Here is a 22,187-nt window from a genome sequence, read left to right on the forward strand (position 1 = left end):
TGCTTCAGCAAGGACAAAACAGACTCAGCCCTAAATAGTAGCAGCCCTATATAGGAGCAGCTGTATCCTGATTGTTAGCCCCCCCCCCCCGGAAGATGCTGCTTTGCTTAAAGGCGCAGTAGTCTCCTAGTATGGTGGACCCTCTGGTCTCACTGCATCTTCAGTGAAGTTCTCTGCATCTACGAATGGCAGTGTCACAGCCTCTCATGATGTTGCTGTGCTTCTAGGGCTGGCTCTGCATGGCTTTCTGCTTGTGGTTCAGAGCCCCCAGCTCCATCACCCAAAGTCGAATCTGACTCCTGGCCCCTGACAAAACCAACAGATGAATGTACAAACCTTTGCTTGATCCTTTTCATTGTCGTTTTACATGCCTTCTGACATCTGATCTGGATGCTGCCATTAGCGCAGAACGAGTGAGATCCTGCCTGCAAATAACCGCTCTGCTCAGAGGTGTGCCCACTTGCTGCCAGAACAAGTTCAAAATGTTACTGTTAGCATTTCATGGATCAAAACAGAACAGGGCCTACATCTGAGTAGCTGGGCATAGGATTGCACTGCCAATTAAAAAGCAGATAACTTCAGAGTGGCAGGAGGGAGACTAGTTACGAAGGGGCAGGGCAAGGGGAGAATTATTGATTGATGATTTTTAATTATAAGCCACCTTTCATCAAAGAATCACAGGGCGAATTACAAAATATGACAGAGAGGAGATTGCTGTCAGTTCATTCTACTTAAATCTCTCAGCATACTTCTCTCTCTCTCTCTCTCTCTCTCTCTCCTCCCTCTCCCTCTCGCTATCTCTCTCTTGGCAAGGTGAAACATTGAAAATGACTTCCTTGTTGATAAGTCCTAGTGGTTCACTCCTTATCAGTGCTCACTCTAAGAGCTCCTTTTTCAGAAAAAAACGAAAAGGATCAGCAGTCACTCCTGTGAGTTCTCAGTTGTAGGTGAGAAGGGTGGGCTACTGACGATAAGAGCTTTTCCGGCGCGTGGGTTTTAAAACGATTCAAGTGTTTGGAACGAGGTGAAAGCAAGTAGCCAGCCATGCTGCTGAGGGAGGTTCTTATGAACAACACCATGTAAATCTAGAACACAAATCCTGGATGGAAAATAAATACTTGCTTAGTTATTCACACAGTGGTGTTCACTGCTGGGAAAAAAAAAAGACTTTCTCCTCTCAAATATATTTAATTTTATTTTCCCTTTCAGCTACAAATGGGCTCCCAAGGTGACCCACTGAAATTAAAATGCAATACAAAACACAATGAAGACCTGGGAAGCATGTGTGTATTGTATAAGTGAACCAAAATGACCAGCATTAAGGCTGGCTGCTCTTTGGGGTGGGGAGTCAAGGAATATGGCAGACAGGACCCAAATTAGTTTTAAACAAGGGCAGAGGAAGAAGGATCTATATCAGGGATGGGGAAGCTTTTTGAACCTGAGGACCACATTCCCTTCTGGACAACCTTTCAAAAGTCACATGCCAGTGATAGGCAGGGCTAGAGGCAAAAGCAAGATGAGCGAAACATGCAAATTTGCCTTTGAACATTAAGCTAGTTTCGCCACACTCTCGTATACCCATCTCTATCTTTCATCTGGACAAGCAAGTTCAGTGACATGCGCCAACCAGGCCAAAATGCTTGGGGTATGAAGCAGGGAAGGCTGTTGCCTGTGGAGAAGAGGTGCAGCCTCAGAAGAATTCTGAGGGCCGGACAGAAAGGTATGGAGGGCCGCACCTGCTCCCCAAGCCTGCGGTTCCCCACCTCTGGTCTATATGGAGCCTTAAGGCTTAAAATGGAAGATCTCTGTTGTCTGACATCTTTCATCTATGAATTTCTGCACCTCTGGTCTCTATGGAGGCAGGAAAGACACAGTGCAAAGAGGCCAGGATATGGTTTAGTTGCACTACATGTTATGGAGGGGAAGAAGGGGACTCAGCAAAGAGGCCACCATCTCCACCAGTAGCTCCTTGTAACGTTTGGTTCCAACCTTAATTAGACTGCAAATTTTCAGCACTGTTCTGGATTCAGATTGCTGAAATATCCACAGAGGGCAGAGCAGTAAATCAAAAATATACAATAGGATGCAGTTTATTAGGAATACAAAGCTGGAGATGACAGATTATTACTACATTTGCACCCCACCTTTCTTCAGAAGAGCAGAAGGTGGCATAGATGATTCTCCTCTCTTCACTTTGTCTTCATAACAGCCTTGTGAGGTTGGATGCACTGAGATACAGTAACTGTTCCATGGTCACCCAGTGAGCTTCAGAGAGATAGGTTTTTGAGAGCAGGTAGATGGAAAGAGTCAGTTGGAATGATGCTGGTTAGCATTGCCAAGTGGTTGCAAGGTTGTGGTTCGAGGACCTGACCCCCGCAACGTGAAATGAATACGCAAGGACACGTGATATAAGGTTAATGGGCAAGAATAGGCCACAACTTTATTGATTACAGCAGTGAAAAGGTATTGGCTTAGGCATTGGATGTCTAAAACAAGGGGGGTTTATTCACCAGTAGGTGGAGCCTGTTGATGCTAATCCAACTATAGGCTCTCCCCTGATGTCACCGAGGGTCGTGCCATGGCCTCCCGCCAAGCAAGCATCGGACAGAATACACGACCGCCAGATTCCTTTAACGGAATACCCAAAAATTGAAGACATAGGCGATGGCCACACCTAGCCCTTTGACACACCACAACACATTATTCCAATGCCTAACCTACCCACCAATACCACAAAAGTTGTGACGATTGCTATGAGGTAGGTGAAAAAACCAAAAAGCCTAATGCCAAATGGAAAAATTCCTACCAGGTCCCCTGGACAACCAGGGCGACCAACCTAAGGTCCGTAGCAAGGCCAAAGAACTAAGACCCTGAGCTCAAAGGGAGTGGGTGACTCGCGACGAGACGACGGTGAAGAATGAGGCCGAGGAGAGGCTGGCGCCACAGCAAAAGGCTGCTGTACACGCCCCCTCGGAGGCACCTGGTTGGGTGCCTGCCGAGGGGCGTGGGCGCCAGCTGGGAGAGAGGAGGAGGCAGGGGGCAAACGCCCCCTGCTAGGGGCGGAGCTCGGGTTCCCGCCCACAACCACTCCCCTCTCTTCCAGGGAGGAGAGTCTCTAGCGCCACAATCTGGATCCCAAGTAACTTGAACAGTATCAAGAGTGTGGAGCACCCAGATCTTCCATGCTGCAAATCGCCCTGGCATGCTGTTTCTGCATAGCTATCTGGGGGAGAGAAGACGCAGGCTTCTGTTGAGCCGTAAGCAGATCCTACCACATGTAGGATGCTCATGCACTTAAAACAAACATTCCATCTTTCAGAGTTGTGAGGTTTTAATGATGCACTTAGTTGACCTCCTCCTCCTTGCTTTTTACAAATAAAAATTATGCTGATTGCAGTATACATGAGGTTATCTGAGGAGAGGGTTTGTGGGAAAGTAACATTTCTGCCAACAAAACCGTGCTTGCTTTGTTCTGAAAGCTTAAGATGTCAACATTTGCTCCTAGGTGATTGTGAAAACAAGAACAGAATATCAACCAGACCAGAAGAACAAAGGAAAACTCAGAGTGCCCAAAATTGCTGAATTCACAGTCAGTTTCACTGATGGTGTAACAGAAAGATTAAAGGTAAGAAATGCTAATTGCTAACTGGCTATATTCAGTGCTAATTGCCATGGAATAATTAATAGATGACAGTTGCCTTGATTCTGGTTTTAAAATAGCACAACTTGGTCCCATAGTCCATTATGTTGGGGTCATGGGATTAGAATACTCAACGTGATTTTGTTCTTTGGATTTATTATTATTTTCTTACATTTATATCCCACTTTACTTCCATTGTGGAACCCAAGGCAGTGTACATGGAGGGTTCTCAGGTGGTCACTCTTCCAGGCACTGGCCAGACCTGCTCTTCTTTAGCTTCAGCTTCAAGTTGTCAGCCTTCAGCCCCTACTCCAAGACCTAGGCAGGGACTAGGTAAAGGTAAAGGTACCCCTGCCCGTACGGGCCAGTTGTGACCGACTCTGGGGTTGCGTGCTCATCTTAAGAGGCCGGGAGCCAGCGCTGTCTGAAGACACTTCCGGGTCACGTGGCCAGGCAGGGACTACAGCTGCACAAAAGCAGCTGTGGGGTGGGGAGGAGATTGGATCAGTCATGACATGGGGGAAAGGGGTTCAGCCCACCCCCCCATACTGTGGTCCCAGCTGCTAGCTCCCTCCAGCTGCTGCTAGTCACAGAAGGGGGAGAATATGAGCACAAAAAATGTTTTGTGTGGGGCAAGGGAGAGGAGAATTGACCCTTCTCCCCCTGTACTGCAACCCTGATCCAGATTACCCCTCCCTTTGGCTGTCTTTTAGAGGACCAAACTGACATTGGAAGCAAGCAAGGATCTTGTGGCACATTAAAGACTAGCACATTCGTGATGATATAAGCCTTTGTGGACCACAACTCACATTAACAGATACATTGCAAGATCCAGTCCCAGAACTCCAACATAACATGACGTGTGGCCCTCAGTGCTGGTCCAAGGTGCTTGATTTTGCTGCCCTTCCCAAACATGGAAAGTGAAAGGTACTTGGCTTTCACAACACACTTCCAGAATTATTATTTTTTTCGTGAAAGAGCCAGACATTAGCTCTAATGTCGATCTTACAGATGCTTTTCAGAGCAGGTGGTTGAGTGATCCAGTGAGGAAACTGTGTGAAGGTCGGGGTGGGCCTTTTTAAATGGCTAGGGAGCAAAACCAATCGAAGCCTGCAGGCTCAATTGGTCCTGCCCCCTGAGGAGCACTTGCCCCAGAAACTGCCTGCCATTGGCCAATTTGGCAGGTGGGATCAATTCTCCTGACTGGCAAAGAAGCCCGTTTTTGACCCCTGACAACCAAGAGAAGAGTCTGCACAACCCTCCTCTGCTGGGTCAGTGTTCGGGGTGGCCAGTGGCCAGCCTGCAATGCTGTTTGTAGCTTTAAAGTGGTAAGCAGACTTCTCTGACTTCCTCTATGCCAGTGATGGCCAAACTCGGCCCTCCAGCTGCTTTGGGAATACAATTCCCATCATCCTTGACCACTGGTCCTGTTAGCTAGGGATGATGGGAGTTGTAGTCCCCAAACAGCCGGAGGGCCAAGTTTGGCCATCACTGCTCTATGCTATGCCATAATCAATACTAAAACTGTAAAGCTGTGCCAGAGCAAAGAAGGTTCCCCAATTATCCTGGTGCTGCTGCAGATGATGTCATAATTCCTGCTCTGGAAAAAACACACCCTGGAATTGCACTTCCTTGCATTCCACCTCCCCTGCACTGCTGCTGAGATCAACGAAGCATCAGATTGACTACAGAAAGGAGTTCTCCCTTTGCTTTTTTATGAGTGCAGTGGTAGAATCAACTCTTTCCCCTCCTCAACCTGACAGTTTCATTTCCAAGCCCTTTCCTTTCTCCATAGTCCATATGATTTCTATTCCATGCCTCTCAGTGTCACTTATTAATCGCCCATCATAGCAACTGCCAGCAGATAAGGTTGTAAGCTTCTCCTGCCTGTTTTTCATAAGGCTCACATGCACCATATTAACTCTGCGGTATTATTTCCTGACCAAAATGAGCTGAGATAATAGATTATATTTTATTGCCTTCTGTACTTCTCCTGTACTGAACCCAGTGCATATTTTAGGCAAGTTATTAAATATACCTCCCTCTGGTTATGTGCATATCTATTATCTAGAGCTGATGAAATCATCTTGCATTTGTGTTTTTGTAGCGGGAAGGAAAAGAGTAAAATGCTTAAGTTTTATTAACTCAGCTTTTGGCGATGGGTAGATAGATATAGTCGTAGAGACATTACAAATGTGATCATCATATTTTCTGTTGCTGGGTGGATGCTCTCTGAATGGCCCTCCAGTGAGCAATGTACTAGAAATTTCATTTTCACCTTCCTGTAATATTACAGTAAAATATGAAACGCTTATACATACACAGAGGCCATGCCTTCATCTTCTCTAAATTGGAGTATGATTTGGCTCTATAGATATTTTCTAGGCCAAATGAGCCATCATCCCATTGACTGGAATAGGAGTGACAATAATCCAAGCTTTCTAGAGAGATCCCTGAGTGAAGGGGGGGAGGGAAGAGATTTTTCTTTTAAAGTTCACAATGATATGATTTTGAATTTGATTAGGGGTGCAATTCTGGACATATTTTACTGAGAAACACTCCCCCCCCCCCATGCTTAATGGAACTTACAAGTAGGAGTGTATGGAATGGCATCCTTAGTTATGCTTACGTGCAGCTCTAAATCATTTCCAGCTCTTGTAAGAGAATCCTGAAAGACAGTGTCAGTAGAAGATAAAAAAGGAAGGGACTTGCTTCTGGCTTTTCCTGCCATGCCATTGCCAAGTGAGCAATACCACTTCAGGGGATCAGTGATGTAGGAATACTGCAAAGTCTGCCTCTTCTCCGTTACCATGAAGGGAAAGGAGCAGCTGACATTGCTTCACCTCTTCCTGATGAGCTGTTGAAGCCTTTCCCCCTCCCTCTCTTGAGAGAATGGTTGCCAGGGTTCTCTGCACTCTGCAAAATATTCTGCACCAAGAAAAGCTGCATTCAAGCCTGTCTGAAATATGCAAATCAAGACAAATGTTCAAATTTGCTTATTTTGCATAATGTGCTGCGGTGTTGTTATCAGGGCGGAAGGGCAGGAACTCTGGAGGGTATTCATGCTCCCCTGACTTCTGGAGTTCTTTTTCAAGCTCCCTGTGCCTCTGGGCCTTCAGAAGTTTCAGCTGATGGTACGTATGCATTGTCAAGCATATCTCTGCTTTCAGAAGCATGCCGTTTTTCAAAAAACCCAAACCTGAGGCTTTGCACTCACTATTACAGGGTGTGCTTCATGTGCCCGTTTCATGGCATAGATACTCCCTTAACCATTGCCTTCAAACAGCCTGACATACAAGAATGGCTATATCTTTTATTTAGAAAACTCTACCCTTCGCAGAAGTGAAGACAGAAACCCCAAGTAAAGCTCCCAAAGCAATAACGTGAGAACCAAAAGTCTCTGAGAGCCTTTCATGGCTAAGAACGGCAGTTGTAGAAGCGGAAGTAGGTTTCGTGCATTCCCAGGATGCAAATTGGCACCTTCGTTATATCTCAGTCTGTTGGCTCTGCTGGAAGAAGAGCTTGCGGAAGCTAGGGAGGCAAAGCGAGAGGGTGTTTGCTTTCCAGTTTGTTTTCTTCCAAGTGTTTTGTGTCCAGCTTTTAAAATAAGTTTATATGGTTTAGATAAAAAGAACACCAACAATAAAAACACACTTATTTGTATTAAGAGCATAGCAGCTTTTAAAACCAACATAAACTGATTGTCCAGAAAGAGAGAATTCCATAGCTGTGGTGCTACCACTGAGAAGGCCCTGCCACTGGTCTTCCCCTCCTTGAATCTCTGCTAAAGATGGGCCAGAGAAAAGGGCCTGTGACCCTAATCTTAAGATTGGCTGGGGCAAAGCTGGTCCTTAAGCTAACCTGACCCCAGGCTATTCAAGCCTCTAATTGTTAAAACTTAAGACCAACATTCACATTGACCCTGGAAACAAACTGATAACCAATGTAATTAGTGCAAGATTGATGTCATGTGCTTCAACGGCCTTTTCCCTACCAGCGTTCTGGAGGCCCCTTTTTATACCACTGTCTTTAAAGGCGGTCCTGCAATGGTCCAGTCTGGATGTACATGGGCAGAACAAAACATTACAAGAAGTGTGAGATCGCTGCTGGAACTGGCAGCTCTGTGTCAAATTCTTTCCTCCCTGCTCCACAGCACCTAGTGCAACTTGCCTTGATGTCCTTACGCCATGTGCTTTCTCGTCTCCACATCATTGGTTGCCCCTGCTGGGGGCAAGGAAATAAGCAGCAGCATCACGCAAGGACATGGGCTAAATTGCAGTAGAAATTACAAAGAGGGAGAGGAGAGAGACTAGCAAAGGGCTGTTTTCAGTAGCATCCCTTCCCCACCCCCGACTCCTGTTCCAGGACTAGAAAGATAAAATGGCAAGAAGGAAGTTTTGCTTTTCCCGGGAGGGTGGCTTCACCCTTGCAGGAAATTTCAGAACTGTATGTGCTTGGTAGGTAGCGCTGAAGATGACCTCTATTCTATGCCCAGTGGCGATCATTTATTGAACAAGCTAATGAATGATTAGACATCCTTCTATCACGAAAAGGCTGGAGTTTTCCATAGAAGGGAAGCTTACGCAACTGCATCTGTCATCCATCTAGGATAGCACTGATATGATCTCTTTAATTGTGGTAGCATCTGACAGGAGCTGCTGTCCCTAGGCAACTGCTGTTCGCTCACTCTTCCTCTTGCTGAAATCTTGTGTAATTTCTGCTGCTTGTCACTTTTGAAATATGATACTATATTTTTCTTGTAGCTCAGCTCAATTACAGAGCATCCCGGAACTTTGACCAATTACTCTGCAACTGCATGACTCATCTTGTACATACATTATGACAAACATCATTGCTACTCTGCGTAGGTGGAGTACAAGAAAATGATGTTAAAATGACATTAAGGCCCAGCCACCAATGCCCCAAAGTAATTTCTTTCATTGCCGAGTTTGCCCTGCAGAAAGGCATGTCAAAATGTTCTTAATTTAGAATTCTTTACTCCTGCGCTGCAAGAATGCACTTGAAAAGGCCGTCTAGAACAGAGATGGGGAAGTGAATAAAGAGAAGTTTTTCTCCCTCTCTCATACTAAAACCCAGGGCCATCCGATGAATCTGAATGTTGGACAAGTATCATTTTGTCTGGCCTGAATCTTCCTTCTTCACACAGAACATCGTTAGATGTCTGTCAACTTGGATGGCTTTAAAAGAGGGTTAGAAAATTCATGCAAGACAAAGAACATACCTATGATGGCTGTTTTCTACCTGCACTCTCAGAGAGATAATGCTTCTGAATTCCAGTTGCTGGGAATCACAAGTAGGGAGAGTGCTGTTGTGTTCAGAGTTTGCTTGTATGTTTCCCATAGACATCTGGTTGATTACTATGATGCTGGATGAACGAGCCTTTCAGGGTTCTTAGTATGTTGGTCTCCAAATCCCATCAGCTTAGCCACATGGCCAATGGTCAGGGTGCTCAGAATTGTAGTCCAGCACCATCTAGAAGGCCATAGCTTCCCCATCCCTGCTGAACAAGGTTTTTGTTCTTCAAAAATGTTCTACTTTACAAGGAACCCATTGAACAAGCCAGGCTGAACACACAGTGAACATACATTGGATACTCTGCAGTTGTTCATCTTACTTGAATCACTTTGGAGTTACTTGGTTTGGTTAGGGGTGCTTGAAGGTGTTTTGAGTCTTCTGAAAGCAGTTTCCTATGGTTCCCTGACCAACACTCCAAGGGTCTACACAGAAGCCACCAGAAACCTTTGATTCCCTTGACCCTTTGCATTGCAGGGGGTTGGACAAGAAGACCCTCAGGGTCCCTTCCAACTCTAAAATTCTATGATTCTATGAGCTGAACACATAGGCAATTTAGCTGTGCTGTTAAGCATCACCGTTACTAATCACTAAATCCTGTCAGAGCTGTTCTGTCAGCCTTGGTCTGCCCAGCTCCATGGTTTCTTGAATCATTTGAGGTGATGGCCTGCAGATTCCAGCCTTCACAGTATCTATTCTGGCCTTTTCCTCTTCTGGTTCTTTCTTTCATAGAAGCCAAATAGTCAGGCCTCTGAACTTGATGTAAACGAAAGCCACAGTCTTGGGACAGATGGCAGCAATGTACTGAGACAGAATTTGGAGACACAGAAAGCTCCCTTGCCTTGAATCAGACCACTGGTGCATATATCTCAGATTTGTCCACACTGACTAGCAAGCAGGGTTCTCTCCCAGCTCTAGCTGGAGATGCCAGAGACTGAAATTGCATGCAGAGCAGGTGCTCCATCACTGAAGGGTTAGAAAGCCCTTCCCTCTTTAGTCTTTGCTGTTCTGACGGGAGAGAAACAGAAATAGAAATAGCCTGGTATGAGTGAATTTTCTAGAGTCTTTTGCTTCGAACCAGGTTTCAAGGGGTGTCCTGAGAAGCATGATAATAGGCAGGCATCTCTCACTTTCATTCTGGTGTATGTTTCTGCCCTCCCATCTCATTTGTTAGGATGTTGAACAATGGCGGTACTCCATTCAGGCATCCTTCAAGGGCGAACAAAATGGATGAGTCAATTATATAAGGAAAATACCCCTGAAGTGCAGGCTTGTGTGTTTTCAATCTGTCTATTCAGTGCAACTCATTTAAACAAATAGTTACAGGCTCAGGCAACAACCGGTTCATGGTAGGAAAATAAGTTGATGCCATGACAACTATCAGGCCTCGTGCCCAATGCATTTGAGGCATAGAGATACTGCTGAAAAATCCTGTTGCTTCTGGAAGAGGGCATAATCAAATGAGCATAGACTGTCCCCTCTCACTTAGGTGAATTGTCAAGCACAGTTGGGTCACTTAAGCACAGGGGTTGTGTATTGTGTTCACTTTTTCAAAATATGTTATTCTAGGAAAGTTAGGGGCAAAGGGAAGGGGGGTGAATGGCACAGAAAGGGCAGTGAGGCTACTGAACAGTAAATAACCTGATCCAGTAATACTTTTCATGTTCTTTTTACTTCCTCATCCAACACATTTGTGGGTGGCATTTGTTGTCACAAGGTGTGAGCCACTGGCTTTAAAAGGGGACCAGATATGATGGATAGATCAGCCAATGGCTACCAGTCACGATAACTAAATATAAATTATCCATGTTTAGAGGCAATAATCCACTGAATACCCATTGCTGGGAGCTATGACCTTCATGCCCTACCTATGGAGTTCCCAGGAGCATCTGGGTGGCCACTGTGGGAAATGGAATACTGGCTTTGATGGGACACATTCTGTGCACATATTTTTTTGCAAAGCAATGCTCCTAATATAATGTGTTATTGTATGTTATTTTCACTAGTAAATATGTTTTTGTACGCATTGCTTGGCTGGCAAACTGCACAACAATATTTGGAGAAGTGAAAATTTTGCAGGATGGCTGCAAGTTGGTTTGTGTATTGCTTCGGAAAGTACAAATTAGGTAGATTTACCTTTAAAAGTGAGGTGAATCAAATTTATGCCCTATCCATAAAGCGGAGCCTGTTGCCAGAGTTTCATGGCTTGAACTGGATGGCCTTCAGATGCCCTCCATGCGCCTATAATAATGTGTTCAGTAGAAGGGAAATCGGTGTACCATCTGTGAATTCAGCTTTTTAAAAAGTTCTGCTTCATGATCTACGATGATATACACAGAGCAAAGTGCATTTGATTACATCGGCTTTTTCAAAACAAACAAACAAACAAACAAATCTAAAACATACTTCAGAGTACTGCTTTTGATTTCATTTCAAGTGAAAAGATCACTGGCTTTGGGATGGAGGAATGATTCCTCTGCATTTTTGATCTGTGTACAAGTTTCAGGCTTTTCCAGGGCTCTTGATATTGAGGCCCCACTTCTGAGGGATGTCGTACTAAATGTCAGAGGCACATGAACAACTGAAATGTTAAAATGTGATCTGAGGACAAAAACCCCTCAACCTCGGAAAATTCATCTTGGATTCGTATGGTTGCTTCGTTGCTCCAAATAGTGACGTGGCAGGAAGAAGCAATCCATGTTTGGGTAGTTTTATAATCTGCGCAATGTGCATAACATATATAATGAAGGCCGGGTGTAGAGTAATGGAAGAGTCAAGTCAAACATTTGTAAATTAGCAGTCATTCATTTTTGCGTTCCTGTTTTAGCTGATTCAGTGCTGTGAAGTCACACTCCCAACTGTGTTCTAAATGGACCTTTTAATTCGTAGCTGCACTTTATTGTTTTATTGGTGTCATATTTATTCTCACCCTACCTTGGCTGATTTGTCTTGTAATGCACACAGTGAACTTGTGTTATCAATTGCACATACACACACACAATCTGTTGATTCACCCTTGTTGCAAATATGAACCCCTTTCATGGCCAATGGTCAGAGTTGATGGAAGTTGCAGTCTAGCAACACCTAGAGGGCCACAGGTTCCCCACCCCTGCTGTAAGGTTTCTGAGGCAATGCCGCTATTCTCAAGATGCCACTGAAGGGTGCATACTTGCTACTACACTTGTGGACACCCCCCATCTGTGCAGCTGATCTGTGCTGAGGCAAAAGTTCAGTCTTCAAGTTGAGCATGCTCTGCTCAGGCCTCCTACTTGTGAGAGTTGCGAACTGTATGTTTGAGAGCTCCCCTGTTTGATTTTTGCATAACATACTTAAATTGTATTTCATTTATGTGAGGAAGGAGGCACTGGTTTTTGAAAGTTTATGCCATGATTAATGTGTTGGTCTTTAGAAGGTGCCACCAGACACTTTGCTATAGGTCACCCTTGCTGACTGGATTGTGTTGACTGCTGATTATTTCCCCTTCGTTTTATTACTATTATTTTGCAGCAACAAAAGCTTAAAATGGACTCCTTTCAGTAATTGAATCTGAGATTCTGGGAGATTGAGCAGTAATGCACCAGCAGCCAGATGTTGCAGCTCATGAGCTTCCCTCGTGGCCACAGAGGATTCTAACTTCCCTAGATGTTTCTTAGCTGAGCTGTAGTCACTGCTGCATCTAAAAAGGCTCCTTGCAGCTCTGAGGCTTCTGTTAATGCAAAATCCCAGATGTAGCCAGGGTGGCAAAGTGCCACATTGCACAAGCTGATGGGAAGTTATGAGATGTCACTAATGAAAGGTCAGCAGCAGGATGATATGCCCCTATGCAGTAATCCCATTAATTGAATCACCTGCTCAAATTAGTGATTTGAAAGGCAAGTCAGCTCCAATTTTTCTCAACACGCTCCCCCTTCTTCCTAATGATCCACTTAAAAAAAAAAAAAAGATAAAGCTTTTCTGCACCTGGGCATTAATTGGGAACATTGGCAGGAAATTCTTAGCAGGAAAAACAACAGATGCTTTTCAGATCCCAAAGACCAGAAACCCTGAATTTAGGGAGCAAACTGCATTCTTCACATATTGAGTTCAAACTACTCATCCACTTGTATTAAATCTAAAGGATATGTAATATTCTTGTCAGCTACATGCATTGTAGACACAATAGTGGTCTTGGAGGAAAGCAGCTGTAATAATGACAACAAAAGACTCTCTGATATTATCTCCTACTAACAGTTATTAATGTTTCTCCTGTTAATAGTTACTAACACTGCCACAGACATGACTGTAAGTAGCAGAAATAACCCTATGATGCATGACAACAAGTCAGCTTCACTGAGATCCGGCATATTTGCATATTTCACAGCAAAAGTCACATGTCAGTTGGACAGTGTCTAGCTCTGGTATCCGTCACACCAACCGAGTAGATGGGCATGCTGAAACCCTTAAGCTTCCACTCAAAAGACAGGTAATGCAGGGCCGGCTCACCCATGAGGTGGGCTAAGGCAGCTGCATCAAGCACAGAAACACAAGAGGGGGTGCTACCAGCTGAGAAGCAGCACCAGTAGTGGGAGCCATTTCCAGTGAAATCGCACTGAGAGCTCACAAGAGCTCCACAAGATCTTGTGGGATCTTGCCGGAACCTATTGTTGCTGCTGCTACTTTGTGGGAACCGCCACGTGATCTGGGTAAGGGAGGCTTCGGGGGAGCAGGGTCTTCTTTTCTTTGTATGTTCTTATAGCTGCCTTTTTGACTTTGCCAGCAATGGTGCCTCACCCAGCCTGCAAGCCACTCTCTGCTTTTCACTGTCCAGCTGCATTGTGGGAGTAGGAGATGAGACCCTGCAGGAAACAACTATGAGATGCTGCTGCTTTGTAGATATTCTCCTTGCCTCTTCCTAGTCTGTAGTGCTATGATGATAAAAGCATAGCCACTGCACCAGGCCTAATGATCTACCTGTTGCCTGCTCAGGAGGCGTAGGATTGCAGTCTTATTAGAATCATAGAGTTGGAAGGGACCCCAAGGGTTGTCTAGTCCAACCCCCTGCAATGCAGGAATCTCAGCTGAAATATCCATAACAGATGGAGTATTATTGGAGTAAATGAGTTCTTAGATTCACCACCACCCAAAATAAATGTTGACTTCTTTCTCTCGACCCTCCATCCACACTATGGGTGGAATAGGAATAGCTCAGGAATAGGAAAATCAAACCCATTTCTACACTAAGAAATCAAATTTGCTAAGTAAGTTTAAAATGTGAAACTGTACCTGCACAGAATATTTTTGTGATGTAACCTGGCTGGCTAGATGTGTATGATTTATCTCCTATATTTTTCCCCTGTAAAGTATGGACCATGACCATCATCAAAGCATGGAATTGGGGGCAGGGAGAAACCAGTAGCTCGCTTAAGAAAATAATGTGCTCCGCAAAGAATATTTGCAGCCATTCTGACACTGTCAACCTTCTCCTTCAAGCCCACAATACGAAAACAGATTGCAGGAAAGCAAATCCCATTCCATTTTTTTTAATGTGCTAAAACTCAAAATATTTTAGGCTACTTCCCTGCTTGAATGATGGGGAGCAATATTCCAGGCTGTTCAGTGACAAAGTGGGGGGGGGGAATCAAGCTGTTAACATTAAGGACTTTAAAGCATCTACCTAGAAATCACATTTTAGGACTTCTTTGGTGCTTGCACAGGGAAATTGTAGTTTTTGTTTGTGCCTAGGACTTGGCAGTGCCGTACATCACATGGCTGCAGCTTGGCACTGCAAACATTTTAAGACATCAAATCCATTAGGACTGAATCAGCCTCTAGAAATCATATTATGTGATGGAGATTGGCCAGTCTAATTGAGCCAGCTACTCATTGCCCAGGCAATTTAATGATTTGACAAATTGCTTGGAAACATGGTGTACTTGTTTGTTTTGTGCTTTCACTGTGCCCACGGGACAGCGGGGCAGGGGAATTAGCGGCGGAGATGTCACCTCAGCTGATAAGCTCTTTCTTAATTACAAAATGTGCGGAAGAAGTAGGGCAAGGGTGTCGTGGGATAGCTACGTAGGAGGGAGAAAAGTTTTTTTGTAAAAGTGGGAGGGAAATGTTTCGGAGAGTAAGAGCTTTATTTTACACATCGAGTGCTTGGCTTGCAACATATTTCAAGTCTGTCCTTAACATTAAGCCTTTGAATTCTACCGATGACCAGTTTAGAAATCATCACAAGATGTAGGCCACCATCTTGGCTGGGATTGGAAAAAACCATGGCTGCTAGTCATAATGGCTATATCTAACCTCCAGTAGCAGAGGTGGTATGCCTTTGAATACCAGGTCCTGGGAAACATGAGTAGGAAGAGTGCTATTGTACTCAGGTCTTGCTTCTGGGCTTCCCATAATACTTTGTGAAAACTGAATGTTGCCCTAGAGAGCCCTTTGGTCTGATCCTTCAGAGACCTTCTTATGTTCTTAACTTGCTAGCATAGCGTCAGAATTTCTCAATTTAATTTTTAAAAATATGATACAAACGAAATACCAGAGAAGTTCTAGAGAGTTACCAACTGTCCAATATTAGATAAATAATGTATCATAATTCTTCCACTCCATCATACATGGATTATGCTTTATAAATCAAATATTTTTCTTTCTTTCTTTTTTTACATTTTTCATTTCTGTGAATAATAAATCATCATAAAACTTCTAGCACATTTTTTTTCATATTTTGATACTTATTTTAAGCTTCCAGTACAGAATGAATTCATCACATTGTTCCAGATAATATTGTTTTGCAACCCACCCTTTCCAGATCAACTTAAAGTATGAAATCTTTTAGTACAGGCTATACATAATTTCCCCACTCTGAATAATTGTATTGTCAGGAGTCAGAAAACAGAAAGGACTGGGACAGATACATGGCTGTGTGGAGGGAAATAAGATCATTAGGTATAGAGAGTTAGTTCAAAAAGGTATTTAAGAAGCCATTTTTAATTTTTAAGAATTAAAAACAGCCATTGCAACATAGCTAGAGCTAATTCATGCTCATTGCAAATCAGGTAAGGTTTCCCATCTCTAAGCATTTATTGGGACAAGGGTGGAAGGATCTGCCAGTTTAGTTTCTCGCATTTTTCCATTTTTCCAATCTTAAGTTCAGATTTCCACATTTTGCAGCTGGTTACAATTTTAAAATAAAAATCCTCTTGAAAATTCATCAGCATTTTACTACAAATTTATCCTAATAAACATTTTCTTATATGCTGTTTTAAGACATATGTTTTGCAAGCAACTTTGTCCAATAAATTGCATTTCGGTATGTTTTCACTAATATCTTCATTTTTATGCACACTTCCCACTTACACATGCAATTTTATAAATGTTGTTCAGCCGGAGAACTGCATTACAAAATTCAGATAACTCTGAATTTTGAAGGCTAGCTGTGTGTTGGTTCACATATGGTTTCCGAAAGTGCAAATACAACAGTTTTGACCTTAAATAAGTACTGAATAGAATGTCTCCTCGATTCCTAATTGGAACCCCTACCAGTAGCCATCAACTAAAGTGCCAATGGGATTTTCTGCACCCAGTATGCTGTATTTAGATTGGGCGCCCTGCTGCACTTGCCAAAGGAGTCAAAAATTAGCATCCATTTTATGTCACTTGCAGAATTGTACCTTCTTTTACAATGCCATGTAGTCATTTGTGGTGGCTATTTATTAATACCTCATAATAACAATTTTTTTTCTTTTTCATTTTTGAGCTAAAACGATTCGAAATCCCCACTCAGCCAAGAAGCTCACTTGGTGCCCCTGAGCCAATCAGTGTCTCTTAGCCTAACCAAAGCCAGGAAAACAGGCATGCCTCCCTCCTTCTCCTCCTTGCTTTGGTTCCTACCATCCAACTCTGATGTTTCTTGCAGCAAAAAACAGTTTGCCAGCCCTGATATAAAAAGTACTCTAAATACATACAGTTTTGCAGTATAAATTGATTTCGCTCATCATTGTTTTGCTCACTTCCTGCTCACAACCAGCAGCAAAACCTACCTTACATTACCGTTGTGAATCTATAGAGGGAGGTATAAAATGGCTGTGAAAGGGGACTTAATGTTTGTATTAATTTTTGCTTTACTTAACCAGAATGATGCATCTTTGTAAAAGGACATATTTTGTTCTCTCTTTCTCCCTGCCACCTTGCCAAATTAGTACACCTCTGGGGCTTCAACCAATTTGGCCTGATTATTGTGTGTTTAAATGTGTAAGTCCCAAATGTATTCAACTGTGCTGACGCATGAGCCACTTTCTGCCCCTTTCACACAAGAAAGCCTAGGCTGCTGCAATCCTGTACCCACTTACCCTGGAGTAAGCCCTATGAAGCACAAGGAAACTTACTTCTGAGTGTCCTGTCTAGGAGAATCTGCGGAAAATAATTTATAGGTAACCGCTGATCTCAAATGGAGATTACATACAACAACCAATTTATGCACGACCAATTGATGTGCAACATGCACATGCACACATTTTGGCGACCCAGAAGTGGGTGGGAAAGGGGGAGGAATGGGGGAGGGGCATAATGGGCGGAGCTGGCTTATGTGTGCTCTGCTGTCATGTGCAATGACCTGGAATGCAACCTCCCCGACAGATTGGGGGTTGCCTGTACAAGGAGACAGAAGCCACTAGACAGAAAAGAACTGAAGGTGAGAGGGACATTCCTTTTGTTCAAACAGCTCAGCTGTCAGTCACAACCCTGATTTCATTTATTGACTAAAAACACTGAAAGGCAGGAGCAGCTGGATCATCTCACAGAAATCATGGGTGTATTCTGGTTAAGACAAGTGCCCGAAAGGAAGCCCATCGGTTTCTGATTGTTTCATATTCATATTGTTGTATGAATCAAGAAAACTTGTAAAGGAGGTTTCTTTTGAGCTAGAATGCCACTAAAGTTGGTGTGGAACAATGCTTTGATCTAATGTAAAACAATAGGAATTAGACAATGGCATGAAGGGGAAGTATCTTGGTTAGCAACATTATCAGGGCTACTTAGTTTAATAAATGTACAGGTCTCATAAATCTACACCATGTATTCATATTTGTTTATTTAGGAGACTCATTTAAACTCCCAGGATGGTTTACAGGAATGAAATATAGCAAAAGCAAATCTGGTAAAATACAGCCCATACCCCCAGAGAGCAGCATTATACAATATGCAAGCTAGAACCGTGTGTCACAGCAATCAAGGTTTTATACATAGCTGCAAGCCCATGACAACTGTTTTGGCAAAGAGAGTGATAAAATTAAGGCTGAATACTTCCCCACCCCAACTGAAAAGACATGGAATGAGGGCATTAGTTTCCATAGCAATCCAGTGCAGCAATTAAGTACCATCTTTGATAAATCTTTGCTGATAGGGTAAGGGCAGTGTCTGCCTGCAAAGAATTTCTGTCTATAATGTCTGTGAGTTTTATCTCCCTCCCTAATTTTTTATTTCTCTTTTGTGGGAATTTATATTGCTTTGAGATTTGCCAAGGTTCATACACTTCTTTAAAAAACACACCCCAACCCTGAGTTTTATTAGGTAGTTCAGCTGCCTGATCATGCAGAATCTGAATGCTAATGAAGCCCTGTATTTCCCTGAGTACCCAGAGAGCTGTAACTCACCCTTGTCACCTTCCAGTCCATGTCCCCCCCCCCCCGCCCAATTTTTCTTTCTGGTTTTAAATGGCTGCCGACATTTTAACCCAGATCAATTGTGTGTTGTGCATTTTTCAGGTATAATGCAATGCCACGGAATATTTCTGTGGGTGTGTAGAAGAGGGAAGAGAGTAACCAAGGATGCCCGGAGGGAGGGGAGGCTAAGAACAGGAGGGAAGAGGGAGGGTTTGAATCTGGGAGATAAAACTGGAGGTTCACAGACAGATACAACAGTAGTAGAGTCCCTAAAGAGAATGTTTAAAGCCATAGTTATGGCAAGCGTTCCGCGCTGGTAGCCGTGGCACTTTTATCAATCATCAAAAGCTGGTGTGCAGGAAGATGAATGTTGGAGGAACATGGAGCCTGGTGGGACAGAGAAGCAGGGACTGGAGGTTGGGATGTGCTAGTGAAGGAGGGAAGAATAGCAGACAAGTTGGGAGGGAAGAAAAACGTGGCTCAGTTTTGGAGGGTGTGTTAGGGACTCTTAGGGAGTCCTAAGCAATATTGTTGGTGGGGCAGGTTTTGGGGATGGATTGATAGGGGCAGGAGCTGTGGTCCTCAGCTGTTTGAGGCTTTGGCCATGGGATTTGTTGGCTGCCCTCTAGGCAATGCAACCTAACGTTCCCTATATTTGGATTGTACTGCATCCCACAACACTTCATCCTTCTGCCACCTTGACTGTCCCACAAGGTCATGCATTCTCCTTGATCAGTTCCCAGAACAATTCCTTTTACGCTCTTTCAGGGATCACTTTTCTTGTTTCCAGGTGCTGTAGTGCCCCAGACGCAACCTGGTAATGTTTAGCACAACCCAGTAATATTTCAAGTGCTGAATTGCACATTTTCTGCCTACATACTAGATGTCAGCTTGCTCATTTTATATGTGCTAAAGATTCAAGGAGTTCATAACTTCAAAATGTTAATAACTCTGACATTTCTCCTTGAATATTTGCCTGTTGTTGTAACCCTTTCCAATTCAGCTTTCTATCCCAGCAACAACTCTGTATTTCATTGCTAATCTGCATTTTTATGGCAGATTTATACATTCAGAAAAAGCGTGCCGTGCAGTCCTGCTGAGGGTGCACCACTTTGGAATGGAAATGGAGGGATCACATGAGTTAAGAGTCTTCCCTGATACAAATAATATCCCCCCTTCTGTCAAAATGCCAGCCTGCCTCTTCTTCTGAGATGCTATTAGTTAGCATTGTGCAGGGAGGCTTTTACAAATTACTCTCAGACAATAATCTCCAGAGTAAACTGCAAGCATCTTGTAAATATGCTTTTATACATTTGAATATGCTTTTGGTGTATTATTTTCATTGACTGTCTCTCGACTCCCTAAATTTGAAAGGTCTTGTGTGGGTTAGACTTAGCCAATTCTCTGAGAGTTCCTATTCTTTTTGTGCTCCTGTGAATGCATATTTGAGCAACTGATCCCTTGATTTATGGTGAAGGAGGGATGGTGCAAACGCACAAGCCAACAAGCTCGTGACCACATTTCTCTGTGTTAGGGTTTGGCTATCCCTGGGTAATGAAAAGTGCTGCTGCCTATACATTGTTGGACTACAACTCCCATCATCGCTGACCAGTGGCCACGCTGACTGGGGGTGATGAGAGTTGTAGTCCAACAAGATCCAGAGGGTTGATCATTGGCTATTCCTGGATTACATCATCTTTCACAGCTGGTCAGTCCTAGTGTCAGTTACCGCATTGGATTGTGATGGAATCGGGTCACATTGGCCAAATGGGCGCCCCTCAGGAAGCACCACATGGTCCAAATTTGGTCTCAAAGGCATGCAGCGAGTGCAAAGACCTAAGGCAGCCGTTTTGATATTTATATTTATCAGACTTGTTCAACCTTTCCCGGCATTAGCTCTAGACAGGTGCAGAACAAAAGGTTTCACTATTCTTAGATTGTTGTAGGTGGAAGGAACATACTGACCCTTTACTCATCTCAACTCCCTGTTCTTAGCACAAAAATACATTCAGCCAAAGCAAGGTCTGCATGAGACGTTCCTGCTTATGTGAGAGGGCTCCATAAGAACAAGAAAAGTTGTGTTTTTTTAACCTGGTTCTGAAGCTACTAACAGTGGCCTGGGATTGTGTGCTAAATAAAACAGCACAAAAATGAAGTGTTTAGTTCTGAATAACTCTTTATTGCCTTTTTGTGTCTGCCAATAGTCAAGCTCACCACAAACCCATCTGCCATCAACAGTCACTTGCTGCACAATTCAGAGCAGTGTTTATAACATTTAAAGCCCTAATGGTTTAGGACCATAGCTGTCAACGTTTTCCCTTTTTTAAGGGAAATTCCCTTATTCTGAATAGGATTCCTCGCAAGAAAAGGGAAAAGTTGACAGCTATGTTTAGGACCAGGGTATTTAAAGGACACACAAATGTGACTACTCATTAAGATTGCTTGGAGAAGTTTCCCCCCACATCCCTTCAGCATCTTTGACATTGGAGATGAACTCCCCGCCAAGGGAGGGGCGCCTTGCTCCCACTCCCAATGATCTTCCACAATCAAAAAGGCCGACCATGTCTTTTTAAAATGCTGCAATGCTTTACTCTTTTAAATGCTGCAAGCCACCACAAATCTTAAAAACCCCCCAAATAAAACGGGAAGGTGGAGTGTCAATATTTTGAGAGGGTGGAAAAGAAAAACACCCTCGCCGAATTCCAGGGAAAGTCTCCTTTGGCTAAATCTAAAAACACATCATAATTGTGCTTGGTCTGCAACAGAAGACGTAAAAGGAGGTGGTGAAGGCTTACAAGATGCACTTGGCTGCTTTTGAATGGACCGTGCTTTGTTTCTCCCTTCCCACAATGCCACTAACAGTTACACGCTTGGTAGCACACAGGTTCTTACCATCGAGTGCCAAACAAGGCAAAATCTTCAAAATACTTTTCCAGTGTGAAGCCAGCAGAAGTCAAAGGAGATACAGCAGCAATTTTTGGTTTACAGTAAGAAAGCAAGGTGGGAGAGGGACAAACCCAGGTTTTATAGACGATGCATAGAGAAAAATGCACATCATCAGGGCCTTCATTTAGAGGGGAAATCGACATAAAAACCTGGGGATATTGGATGTGGTATTCATTTAATTTCCATGCTTAGTTAAGCACTGCAAAGTGTGATAAAGACGGCAGTCTATTAGGCTGATTGTTAATATAAGTCATTTAACTGTGAGATGCTGCATATGTCAGTAGACTAATATTAGCCCTCTTTTGCAGGTCACTATTCTCATCAGTTTGGCTCTTGCGTTCCTCGCCTGCATAGTATTTCTTGTGGTATACAAAGCTTTTACCTACGACCACAGTTGCCCAGATGGATTTGTTTATAAGGTAAGAAGTCTGAGATGGATGAACTGTCTCTGCTAATGACAGAATCTAATTCACCGCACGGCTACAATTTACTCCTGCATTTTCGCATCAGGATCAAAGACATCATTTGTCAACAACATGCTGAAAAGCAGTTAGTGATTTAGGAAATAGGGGTTGGTAGCACCCTCTTCCAACCACAATTATTTTGAACTTGACAGGTTTAAATCTGCATGAAGCCAACCCCAC

General features: G+C 43.5%; 1 protein-coding gene across 2 annotated transcripts in view; it reads left to right on the forward strand.

The window, feature by feature from the left end:
- NSG2 (neuronal vesicle trafficking associated 2) overlaps positions 1–22,187 on the forward strand; it is a 52,137-nt gene that overhangs the window by 24,892 nt on the left and 5,058 nt on the right. For both annotated transcript variants that reach the window (XM_028717836.2, XM_028717837.2), the window contains exons 3-4: positions 3,506–3,625; positions 21,852–21,962. In XM_028717836.2, coding sequence (XP_028573669.1) covers positions 3,506–3,625; positions 21,852–21,962 — 231 coding nt within the window. The remainder of the gene's footprint in view (positions 1–3,505; positions 3,626–21,851; positions 21,963–22,187) is intronic.

The sequence above is a fragment of the Podarcis muralis genome, chromosome 2 (genome assembly GCF_964188315.1).
Source record: "Podarcis muralis chromosome 2, rPodMur119.hap1.1, whole genome shotgun sequence".
Classification (NCBI taxonomy): Eukaryota; Metazoa; Chordata; class Lepidosauria; order Squamata; family Lacertidae; genus Podarcis; species Podarcis muralis.